Source organism: Cebidichthys violaceus, unplaced genomic scaffold, assembly GCF_023349555.1.
Source record: "Cebidichthys violaceus isolate CVI_PGR_0920_01 unplaced genomic scaffold, fCebVio1.0.p SCAF_21, whole genome shotgun sequence".
In the NCBI taxonomy this organism is placed as follows: Eukaryota; Metazoa; Chordata; class Actinopteri; order Perciformes; family Stichaeidae; genus Cebidichthys; species Cebidichthys violaceus.
In genome coordinates, this window is record NW_027176384.1 from 4032948 (window position 1) to 4045921 (window position 12974).

The 12974-nt window shown below is 43.0% G+C and overlaps 1 protein-coding gene across 1 annotated transcript; it reads left to right on the plus strand.

Annotated features, from left to right (window-relative positions):
* The first annotated feature begins 2545 nt into the window (after positions 1-2545).
* Positions 2546-12857, plus strand: slc38a2 (solute carrier family 38 member 2). Its single transcript, XM_068716966.1, has 16 exons — positions 2546-2898; positions 4150-4281; positions 4403-4484; positions 4591-4706; positions 6135-6208; positions 6308-6400; positions 6770-6845; positions 7726-7808; positions 7979-8037; positions 8477-8650; positions 8762-8841; positions 8979-9079; positions 10134-10258; positions 10355-10499; positions 10597-10694; positions 11028-12857. The coding sequence occupies exons 2-16, from the start codon at positions 4151-4153 to the stop codon at positions 11142-11144; spliced, it is 1554 nt and encodes a 517-aa protein (XP_068573067.1). The 5' UTR covers positions 2546-2898; position 4150; the 3' UTR covers positions 11145-12857.
* Positions 12858-12974: the final 117 nt, after the last annotated feature.

Sequence of the window (12974 nt, forward strand, 5' to 3'; positions counted from 1 at the left end):
TGAGACTATGAGGAACAGCAAGCAAGAGAATCAACAGAAGTGTCTTTCTCTCATGGATGTGTCGCCTTTTGAATTATTCATTTCTTTACGCCAAGTGTGTGGATAGCGCTGTGTGTGTGGGTGTGTATGTGTGTGTGTACCTTGTACAGCTATCTTTGTGAGGACCAATTTGAGTTTGCAAAGTGAGGACATTTTATGCTGCCCTCACTTTGGAACACACCTTCTAGGTGTTTGAGGGTACAGACTTGGTTTTAAGTTTCAGGTTAGAATTAAGTTTAGTACAAGGTTGTGTGTGTGTGTGTGTGTGTGTGTGTGTGTGTGTGTGTGTGTGTGTGTGTGTGTGTGTGTGTGTGTGTGTGTGTGTGTGTATGTGTGTGTGTGTGTGTGTGCGTGTGTGTGTGTGTGTGTGTAACTCGGTTACAGGGCATGTGTTACGAGTCAATATTATCTGCATTCATCTACACACTGTTGTGGAGAATTTCTGAATGCAATGAGATGCATGTGAGCTTAAAAATATACGGCGCTTCTTTTTTTCGTCATGCTGAAAACAAAATTGCATGAACAAACTGAATACAATCACTTTTGTTTTAACCAAAAGTATTTTCATTTTATACTATATATATATATATATATATATATATATATATATATATATATATATATATATATATATTTAGGTGAATGAGAATGCATTAACAAACAAAAGAGCTCTGTGCAAAACATATGTGACAATTGCTGAATAAAATGATTCTCCAACAACAACAGAAACCAGCCTTTCTGGTTTTGATTGTTATCTTCCTGAAAAATAAAATAGGAAACTGCTTGCTACAATCACAAAGCCAGAGTGACTGTGAGTGTGTGAACATTCTGTGAAGCAGATTCAGATTCAAAGACATAATGACATTGCATAATGTGTCAGAGGAGAAAGATGTCTTTATTGTCAGCAGCTGACATTTTACCTCCAGCACTTAAATATGCATTATGTATGTAACTCTTCATTTGTATTCATTCTTCACATAATGACTGGACTTCATAATGCAGTCAAAATCGTAGCAGTACAAGTACTTGTTGTAGTGTGTGTAAAGTTAATAGTAATGGTAATAGTAGTAGTGGTAGAACACGTACTGGAAAAAATAACAGGAATGGTTGTAGCGTAGGTTTTTTTATCTCAAATATCCAAAGTAGAGGTTGGATGCCGGACGGGAGAATAATAGCAATTCTATCCTAGAAGTAAAATGAGTATCGGTCGTAGTGGCAGTCGTAGTAGTACAAGTACTAGAAGTCAAACGAGTAAAGGTAGTAGTAGTAAAAGTACTAGAGGTAGTAGTGATAGTACATCACTAGAACTACTTCATGTAGTAGTAATAGTATTAATAGTAGTATAAGAACTGTATTACTAATTCTGTTTCAGCAGTAAATCTAGCAGTTTAGTAGCAGTAAAAGTACTATAGTAGTAGTGGTGATTAGACAGTGAAAAGAGTATGCAGAGCAGTAACAGTTACTGTAGTGTAATAGTAGTAGTATTAGTAGTAGTGGAAGGGATTAGACAGTGAGAAGAGTACACGTAGCAGTAATAGTAAAACGTTGTAGTATTAGCAGCAGTTGCATCAGAAAGAAGTGTTACATTTATGAGACCTGTGGGATCAAAGGTCACACTGATGGTTAACACACTGTACAGTTCTCAGTTATCTCAGCATTAATAATAAACTGGAAACCAGAGCTGTGGAAGATTTTACACACACACACACACACACACACACACACACACACACACACACACACACACACACACACCTGACCGTGGAGGAGAGCCAACGGTGTGAGCAAGGATCAGGACGGCCGCTGTCACATGACAGCGTTTGTGCGTAATCTCCTCGGGACAGGGAGGTCCGCTTTGAAGCTCCGCTCACAGGCTGATCCGGAGCGACACACATCCTAGACCCCTCGAGTCCACTTATACTTTTAAAAGGTCCACAGAGGTGATTCCCAGCACACTTCTGCAGTTACCAGGAACATAAATTAGATATATGAATAATGAATAGTGTTAAATAATGCCCAGTTAAAAAGGAATTGTGATGAAGGTGAAGAAGGGAAAATGACGGGTGGTGTTGAGTTCATCTGACACCAACCAATGGGTTCTGGTTTATTCCCTGTTGCAGTGTGTGCCTCATCTCAAACCCTCCTATAACTGAAGGCTTTATCCTTTAATCATCATATTACTTTTGATGCTCTGATTATGATCACAGAATCATTTGGAACATTTTAATAACACTATTGTAGTATTTAAATGGCATTCCTTGATAACAAAACCAAATGACTATGAAAATGTACTTCAGGAGGCCTGTGGTTTTTCCAGTCTTGAGGCCGTCGCTCTGTTTGTACACAAAAGCACGTCACAGCTGTGCGTAAAGAAGTCTCCACCTCCTCCATTCAGGCCGCGCCTCCTTTTCCCTCCCTCTTTCTCTCTCTCTCTCTGTCTCTGTCTCCCTCCTCCCTCCTGTCCTGTAGGTCTGGGCTGATGCAATGCTCATCTTTATAAAAGGGTGAGTCCCCACCCCTCCTCCAGCAGAACAGGCTTTTCTCTCCGGGCGCAACGCATCTCTGGGAATGTTTTTGTGTAATTAGACGCAAATCTAAACTCTCTTTCCTCGGTTTTATTCTCTTCATTCTAAGCGTGTCTTTTGTTATTACTTGACTGAAACGGTTTTCAGCCATCGTTTTGAATCGGATCCCGTCTGTAATAGGCCCTTCCATTCATTGAGCAATTTATTCATATTCATAAACCTAAATACACCAAAAGGAACCCGGTTTTTGAAGAAATCGTCAGGACATTTGCTTTGTGTGTGGGGTTTTTTTAGCTGAAAGGATTTTACAGGCATCCTGCCACATCTTCACAAGGTAAGACTGCCGACATCTCATCATTTACCGACTGTCTGTCATTAAAATTACCGGATGTAGGCGGCGCAGTGTTTGGAAGATAATTATAAGCCTTTACTTGTCAGACTTTTTGGTTTACTCTTCGAATAATGAGCCCAATGTCGGTTTTGTTGTTTATATTTTGAATCTCATTCAAAGAAAAGCGGCTGCCAGCTCTTTTGGGCTAATTAGTGAGTATTAGAACTATTTCCTGCCATATTAGTTGTGTTGGTCTCCTTCTAAAGAGACAGAAATGTCCTATGCTGGAGTCCCAAGGCGTTATTTCTTAGCAGGCCAAATTAATAAACAAAGCGGTGTGACAGTGATGCTGCGCAGTGCTGGACTCGTGTCTGGAGGTGGCACAGGGGTGTCACGGGCACACAGGTAATGAAACCCAAGCTGAGTAGAAAGGGAAATAATGGAAATACGCCTCTCTCTGTGTGTGATCTGCAAAGGCTGTGATCATAAACCTGCCAACGAGTCGGAGCGCGAGCCTCTGCGCAAAATGGAGAGCCATGCCCCCCATAAAGAGAACACAGCACGTGCCATTGTTTCCAATCGGAGTCGGCCATGGGCATAATGTAATTAAATAGATCTGGAGTACGCCTTTTGCACTCTGTGTGGATCTACAAGTGCGCACTACTCAGTCAATAGATCAAATATGATATATTAGGAATGTCAGATTTAGAACATCCACATGCTTTGCCTTATTGTCAGCTACTCATCCTTTATAAATGCCTGAAGACATGGTGAGGGTGAAGACGCCGACACCCTGTTTTCATTCCACTTCTCAAATGATTTCGGGAAATGTGCGCAAAGTCAGCCGCGCGTACTGCGGCTTTTTTTTGTTGTTGTCATTCAGCGTCTACATCGGGACTGAGGCGATGTCGGGTGGACTCGGATGCCGATCTGGTATTTTTCCACTGCCGGTGCGTCAGCCCCCCCCCTCAGCCTCCGCCTCCTCCTCCTTCTAAAGTAAAGTCACATGATGAGAGACTCATGAGGAGGGCAGCGGCGCGCGCCTGCTCTCTACAATTGTGTTCTATCCAAAGGGAGCGTGAACGCGCTCATCTAGAAATAAAAACAAATTAAAAAAAGAAGGCTTTGACAGGAATGCATACAAATTAATAAATAAACATAATTTAAATGTGCTCTTTGTCTCTTTTTCTCTCTCTCTCTCTCTCTCTCTCTCTCTCTCTCTCTCTCTCTCTCTCTCTGATCTGAAATGAACAGCATGAAACAGCCATCTACCAGAACTGAGATGAGCCGCTTCAACATCTCTCCCGAAGACGACAACAGCAGCGCCAACAGCAACGAATACACCTACTGTCCCACGGACTGTCCACAGAAGGTCCCACTGGGCGGGTGAGACAGGCTTTAAAATGTTGTCTGAACATGCAAAAAATATGAGCCAAAACGAACCCTTATTTTGAAGTACTGCACATCATTGTCTCTAAATCCTCCTCTCTTTTATTCTCCTGTGAAGCCAATACTCTGACATAGAAGCAGAGAGTCAAAACTTCCTCCCCGAACACAACCTGGGCAAGAAGAAGTATGAGACCGAATACGTAAGAGCTTCTCTGTTCCTCTGACAAGTTGATCATCGTTGATCACTCACGTCCTCGTTTCCTAACCGCAAACCTTTTGCCCCCCCCCCCCCCCCCCCCCCCACAGCACCAGGGCAACGCCTCCTTCGGCATGTCCGTCTTCAACCTGGGCAACGCCATCATGGGCAGTGGCATCCTGGGTCTGTCCTACGCGATGGCCAACACTGGCATCGCCCTGTTTGTGTAAGTCTTTTAAAATCCTCTTCCAATGCATTTCTTCACCTTGAAAGCGGGATTTAAAAAATGGTGATTTGGTTGGTTGGATGCTAAGGGGCGACAACGACAGCGAAGCGCCTCCAGGCATCAGAGAAAGGCAGATCTCGGTGTAACAACACAGTCATCTTAGAGGATGTGGTTCAAAGTAAAGGAAAAAACACCACTCAACACAAGCTCGGTTTAGTTTCATGATATGGATCCAAGTGTTGTTTTGTCTTTTGCATCAAGGTCGAGGCTCATGATGTACTGAGCCTCTGAAGGGCTTTTTTTTCCCGCCAGCAGTGTGTTTGTGTGTTTGTGTGTGTGTGTGTGTGTGTGTGTGTGTGTGTGTGTGTGTGTGTGTGTGTGTGTGTGTGTGTGTGTGTGTTCGCTCTACAGCCGCTCGACCCTGAGCAGCAGATTACACCAGGGTCGAAAGTTTAAAAATGCTCATTGCCCTGTTTGTGATCTGGATTCCTTAATTTTTTTCATCAGTTCTTTTTAGTGTCTTCATTTCTGAGGAATAACCATCAGTTAGAATACTGCTTTTCCTCCAATCACATTTGAGAAATCCTGTCTTACCAGGGCAAGGTTTTTTTTTTACTACCCCACCCCAAACAGTTTACCGTCTGAAACAAAAGCTGAAGCCCTCGGGAGGCAGAAACCAGCTAAAGAAAGACCAGTGAAGTCAGAGTATAAATATATGTTCTCATAGTGGGTTAGATTACATTGGGCTTCACCAAATGACAGTTTACAAACACAGGGAGCGGCGAGGGAAGCGGCTTAGCCGAGCTAATCCCGCTGCCTTTCGGTCAGAGTTATGTAAGCCAACACACAGATCGGGGCGCGGTTCACCGTCAGCAAGCATCTGACCAATGAGAGCCCTGCATCGGAAGGATGTCAGGGATTACAAAAAACCTGTTCATCAGTGAAAGATAGCTTGTCTGTTTGTTTTGCGAAATGCTGCACAGTGCACTTCCCAATCACCAATTGAAGTTCAAGTTTAGTAACCTCTTGCAGAACAAAACTCACCCCCCCATAAAAGGTCATCCAAAGCATATATTTGTTGAACTACAGCGTGCGAAGAGATAACACAGGATGTCAGAGGCAGGCGAGGTAGGCTCTTGAAAAAAGCAGAATTCGTCCAAAGATTCTTCCATCTGAGTCATTACAACGGTACATTGGTGTAAGGAGCGTCTGACTTTCACTAAATGTCAATGTGTTTGTAAAATACATTTGTCATTGAATTGGCCTTTAAAGCCTTTTGTTCAATACTAACTCAGTCTAAAAATCAGCGCATTTAACAGCAAAGCGCTTCAGCAACGGTGAGCACCAGTTGGTCATTGACTCTGCTGTTTTTCCTTGTAACCGTCTTGGTCGACATTTCAGCTAACGATCCCTCTCGTCTGTTCACAGGATTCTCCTCGTGTCCGTCGCCATCTTCTCCTTGTATTCTGTCCACTTGCTGCTGAAGACGGCCAACGAAGGAGGTGAGTCTTGCAGGCGGTCGTGTGGGTCCAAACCTCCCCTCTGGCTTCTGAAGGTGTACTCTCTGAATGCTAAATCTCCCTTTGTGTATTCCTCTAAAGGTGCGCTGGTGTACGAGCAGCTGGGCTACAAAGCCTTCGGGATGCCGGGGAAGCTCGCCGCTTCCTGCTCCATCACCATGCAGAACATCGGAGGTGAGAGACTGTGGCATTTTAGCGGCAGAAACAACTTATTTTTAGAAGCGTTGCGCAACTATAATTGAACTACTTTTCTGTATTTATCCACCCTGTGTTTATTCCACGTGTTACCACACTGTACCTCTGTAGCTAAACTGACTGCCTGGGTGGAAAAAATAGAAAGGACAGAAAACAGAAACCAGTGTGTGTTTTTGGAACATAGAGCAGCCACCAGTAAAAACCTGTCATTCAACAAGCACGCATTGGAGCAGCTCAGCCCCTCGCCAAATATTAGTCATCACTATTTTTGTCGTGGAGTCCCCCTCCTGGGCATGCTTTGGCTCATTTTACAGGCAAATGTACTAACAGATGTTTTTGTCTTTACAGCCATGTCGAGCTACCTCTACATCGTCAAATACGAGCTGCCCATCGTCATCGAATCCTTTGTGGGAGCCAACAATGGGTTAGTGACCAAATGTTTTAGTAGCTTCCTAACTTATAAATAACATTTGATAACCTGCAGGTCTTGAAAAGATGAAAACGAAGGTGTCTTTAAGGTGATTTGTTTAAAAGGTTAATTTAGGGCTTTATTGTAGGGGAAAAAAAAGAACATTTCCAAACAGAAGGATTTTTTAAAATGAGGTGTAAACAAAGAGCAGGGAGGCCCGGCTGAGGCACTCGAGGTGAAGTGGCACATCAAGCAAAATGGCTGCCGGTTGTTTTTGAAGTGCTGAGTGTCGGAGGAGATGTGGTGGTGGTGGTGGTGGGGGGGGAAGGACAGTGCTCAGTCTATGCGAGCGGGGGCCCTTCAAAGAGCCCTTTTAGAAGACTCCAGTGCTGCATCGAGAAGGAGCGCGGCATGAGCTCACTGCGACCTCGCTTCGAGTTTGAAAAATGTATGTGGCGTCGGCTCCTCAGTGCGGCTTTGTTGAATCTATTTCTGGGGACCGAAGCAGTCATCCCACGAAGGGCCGGTTTGCGTCAGCTGACATGCAGACGTTAGGGGAGGTTTGATCTGGCCCGAAAATGTAAAAGACGATTCTGACAGAAAAGGGGATTTAATATGACGTTTTCTGAGCAGAGAAGACACAGAGCAGCGTGACTTCAGCTTGGAGAGGGAAGTATGAAGTTGTTTCAACGTTAAAATTAGACGAGGATGCATGGAAAAATAAAAGTTTTTTGAATTTATCATATATATTACAAGGTAGAGCTGGCAAACGTTGCAAAATAGCCAACCTGTTCTGAACTTGGCAATTAAAAACAGGATTAAGTGGTGGAGTGCCCCTTTAATATAAGTACACAGTATCACTAACTTGCTCTTGTTCTGTCCTGCTGTATTTCAGAGAATGGTACACTAACGGTGACTACCTGGTGCTGCTGGTGACGGTCGTCATTATCCTGCCCCTGTCGCTGCTCAGGAACTTGGGTAAGCAGTGTGTGTGTGTGTGTGTGTGTGTGTGTGTGTGTGTGTGTGTGTGTTTGGGTGTGGGGCTGGTGACGTTCATGTGCGTCTCAGATTGGGCACAATTCAGAGCGAAGTCATTAAAAGGAAAACAAAAACTGTAGCTCATGCTTCTGTTTTGGTCACCCCCTCAGGTTACCTTGGTTACACCAGTGGTCTGTCCCTGCTCTGCATGGTGTTCTTCCTGATTGTGGTGAGTAAAACCCACCTGTTTCCTCATTCCTCTCACACACTCACACACACACACACACACACACACACACACACACACAACACATGCACACACATGCTTTTGGCACATGAGCCAGCCAGATGAGTCTTAGTCAGAGAACAATATTCAGTTCTTTCCATGAAATCCTTTCTGCAGAGTAGAGGAGTATGATTTACTTATTGGGAAGTAGGATACAGTAATTTGGCTGCAACATTGTTAACTGTTAAGATTTGGTTTCGATATTGACAGGTTTTTAAAAAAAAACAGATTTCTCACAATGGTGTGGTTTCAGTGTGCGTCTTGTTTCCCATAATGGGCTGAACGCTGTTTCAAAGGCTTCTCAACGAGACTCAATAGACAGATTTGGAGATCAACTGTATGTCAGCTGATTTAACCTGAAACCTGTTGTCTTGTCCTCCAGGTGATCATCAAGAAGTTCCAGCTCCCATGCCCGCTCCCGCTCCCCAAGGACCTCAGCGCTCTGAACGAAACGATAATCAAAGTGCTGAACACCACCTTGTCCCACCTGAACACCACCGCCGTGGACTACAACGAGGACATTTGCACTCCGAAATACTTTGTCTTCAACTCTCAGGTAAAGCTCTATGAGACGCAGAACATCTGAAGGATTGAAATGTGTGCTAAAACCCACCAAAAAGTGTGATTGAATTTTTGGGTGTTAATGTTATTTCGTTTTTTTTCCCAGACTGTGTACGCCGTTCCCATCCTGACCTTCGCCTTCGTGTGCCACCCGGCCATCCTGCCCATGTACGAGGAGCTCAAAGAGTGAGTGTGCACTTCTTTCACTTCTTCGACTCGGACTACAAACCACAGCTGCTTTCTTATCATGTGTCTACCGCGAGTTTATCTCACATTTGTATAAAAACTAAATTGAACTCCCCGTCCTCTCCCGTCCCAAACAGCCGTTCTCGCCAGAAGATGCAGGGCGTTGCCAATGTGTCCTTCCTGGCCATGTTCATCATGTACCTGCTGGCCGCCCTCTTCGGATATCTGACCTTCAACGGTGAGTCGCTTTCACATGGACAATCAATGTAATGAATTTATAGAAATATAAAAGGACTGCACGGTGGAACAGTTTTGGCATGTAGTCAATTCCTTAATTAAAACATACATAAATGATCAAATTCATCTTGTCTAATTTGACATTTTTAATTTTGAAATGAAGCAAAAATATGGCATTAAAAACATGCTAAAACTCTTCAGGAACAGATGAGTGACTACAGTGTGGGGTTTACAAGCGGCCATTGTCCCTGATACAAAATGTCAGAGCAGATCAATCATTCAAAGTTAAAGGACGCAGGACTCAAGGCCTGTTGCGCAAGAAATAAAATCCACCTGACGCAGCTGCACAGTGTGCCACCATGTTTGTGTTCCTGTTTGTCATGGCAGGAACATTTGGTTTTACAAGAGGTTGATAATAACAACAGACTTCTTCAACCGTCCTAGTGCGAAGACCTGATGTGGGGGTGGTGCACAGTTAGAGTCAGGGCAGGTAGTGATTGAGAAATTGGTGTGACGTCTGTCCTAACCTGCTTGTCAGGGTTTGCCAGTTTCAGGACACTGAAACAAAGACTTTGAATTGGAGGAGACAAAAGAAATACAAATACTCAAACGTATGATGTGGCACGTGAAGAAGTCATGCACAGATCAAATGTTTCACATACAAGTTTTTAGTCAGAGAAGGTTTGGTGTCTTCAGATATTTTTGGGGGCAAACAGCGAAAAAATATTAACTTTTACACTCTAATGTGCCTTTTCACAAAAATAAGTCTACAGACTACGTTAACCATGGTTACCGTCTACATGTGTTAGCATGCTGACATTTGCTAATTAGCACTAAACACAAAGTACAGCTGAGGCAAAGGAAAATATAAAAAACTATTAATTAAACTAACTAACTTAAACTTTCTTCATTCCGATAAATGCTTTGGATTCAGTTTCATGTAAGCTGTTCTTGACCCAAAAGCATGTTTTTATAAATGTTATAATGATAACACGTTTGTGAATCGTGCAGCGTGTGCTTCAGGTCTAAAGGCCCTTTGCTGTCTTTCTACACAGTGCACGTGGAGCCTGAGTTGCTGCACACCTACTCCAAGGTCTACGAGTCTGATGTGCTCCTGCTGATCGTCCGCCTGGCTGTGTTGACCGCTGTCACGCTCACCGTCCCCGTGGTGCTGTTCCCTGTAAGTGTCAAAGAGGTCTAACTGATCTTGTCAGTGCTGAAGTGAATTTAGTGGGCCATGTAGGATAACCTCTGTTTTTTTTCTCTGTCTCCGTAGATTCGTACCTCCGTCAACCATCTGCTGTGCGCCTCCAAGGAGTTCAGCTGGATCCGCCACACAATCATCACCATGGTCCTGTTGGCCGGCACCAACGCCTTGGTCATCTTTGTCCCCACCATCAGGGACATCTTTGGTTTCATTGGTGGGTGTCTGTGTTAATGTGTATGATAATGCCATAAAAAGCTTTTTTTAAATAGAAAATGGTGACTAAAATGCCAAATTTTCCGTCCCTCACTCAGGCGCCTCTGCTGCTGCCATGCTCATCTTCATCCTGCCCTCGGCTTTCTACATCAAACTGGTCAAGAAGGAGTCCATGAAGTCTGTGCAAAAGATCGGGGTAAGGAGTTAGTTCAAAGTGAAGCCGTAGCTAGCAGTCCCTTAGTTTAGCTTAGCATAAAGACTGAATATTTCAGGAAACAGCTAGCTTTGGTGACACCATCCACCCATCATCTCTAAAGTTCACTGATTAACATGTTATATGTTTTTTTACTATTTTTATGCTAAGCTAAGCTAACAATATTATATTGAACATAAACACAAGAGAATTAATCTTCACATCTAACTCTTGGCAAGAAAGCAAATCAGCGAGTTTCCCAAAATGTCAAGCTCTTCCTTAAAGTTGCTTGGGGGTGAACATGTTAGCTAAATGTGAAATCGTTCTCCTCACCAGGCCACCGCCTTCCTGCTGTTAGGCTTCTTTGTCATGACCGGCAGCATGACCCTGATCATCCTGGATTGGATCCACAATGCCACAGCCAGCCCGGTCGCACACGCCGACGGACTCTAAAGCTCCACTTCTCCACCAAGGAGAGAGGAAGCTCTGGACTGCTACGACTGCGCAAACCGACAAAGATCAAACCTATTGTAAAAGAAGAAAAACACAAGAACTCACTTGATGCTCTGCTTTGACTTCCTGAGCGACAAACCATGCCATTCCAAGAGAATGTATTGAACTTGTACAGTATGCTGTTATAGGCCACAAAGATTGGTGTTTTACTTGTTTCTTCTCTTTTCATCGTAACTTTTTTCATTGTTGTTTTTGCTCAATTTTTTTTTTTTTTGTAATGTTCATTTGTAGTTATGGTACAGCTGAAAACAAATAGTTGAAGGTGCCTCAAAGCAGAGATGACATAGTCGTAGAGTTCAAAATGAAGCTTACACTCAGGTACGGCGTATGGGTGTGGCTGTGACCTCAGAGCTCAGCAACAACCAATCCTGCTGAGAAACATACGTGAACCTCCTGAAGATCGACGAGGTAACTTGAAAGTTCATCCTCCTCAAAGTTCCTTCCAACATTTGTCGTTTGTTTTCCCTTTTCACTTTGCCAAAAATGTATTTGTTTAGCATCTTTGTATATTGAAAAGCACTTACTGTTCAGCACACTTGGAGAAAAACAATGTCAGTTTTCACAGGCGAGGCCTACGACACCGCCTTTTGAGTATTCGTACAAAGGCTGTGTGACCTTACTTAGTGTCAGCTTTCCATGTAAACCCCAATATAAGTCAACAGAACCTGCCTTTTCAAACCTGACACTGGGAGCTATAGAGTTTCTCATTCGAGGACTCTCACAAAACTGTATTTACTCTTAAAAACCTGCTGAATATCTCGTTGGAAAAGCGCGTTCAGTGACGACACTACTGCTTTGAGACCTGGAGGCCACTTAGCCTCCAGAGAAACTATTTTTTTGTCTTTACAGGAGAATACTTTGAATTTGACCACATGCAGTGGTTGTAATATACCTGTTAAACTTGCAGAAAAGAAAACAAGAAACTAGAACCAGTCTGTCACAATATTTTGAGTGTTTTTGTGTACAGTTGTGCAGTTTTCTGCTTTCAAAATGTTTCACAAAGAAGAACTTGATGACTCGACGCGGAAGTTCCCCGTCGAGTCGTGAACCTGTCATCTGACAGTGCACTGTGCTTCCAACACTAACTTAACACATCACCAAACTGTTATTGTCCAACATCTATTTATGGAAGACCGTGAAATCAATGTAATTTAATCTATTTTACTATATTTATAAAATATTGTATGTATATATATATATGTATATATATATATATATCTATTGAGTTCAACTGTATATACGCTTTGTTTTGTTTGAATTTCTTTTTTTACAACGATGCATTGGAGCTGTAAAACAAAAGCGAAAAATCCCCAAACTGGTGAATTGAATTGGCTCCAACTGTTCATCTCTGAACTTTTCATCTCTGAATTCTTTAGACTGAATTATTCTACTGCATCGATTCTGTAAAAACTGTGTTACATGTGGAAGCCACTGATACAGCAGCAGCAGTCTTGTTTCCTTTTGGGCCCTTGAACAAGAACCATCAGCAAAATGTTCTTAATGCACATCTTGGTTGGAGAGTACGTCAGCCATCTCTTGACTTCAGGTGCAAAGAGGGCTATGCCCACCAGTGTTACAGTCTTGTTTCAATGAAACATTATGTACATCCTGTAAATAATGTCCAAATAAAATAGATAAAAGATAAACTAATAACATGTTGGTGTCCTTTTGTGCCATGTGCCAGCTCATTTTAGTCTGAGAAGAGTTTGTGAATGTGATTTATGAGGAGTTACAACTGGTCAGACAATTGTCTGGTCAGATTTTTGTCAG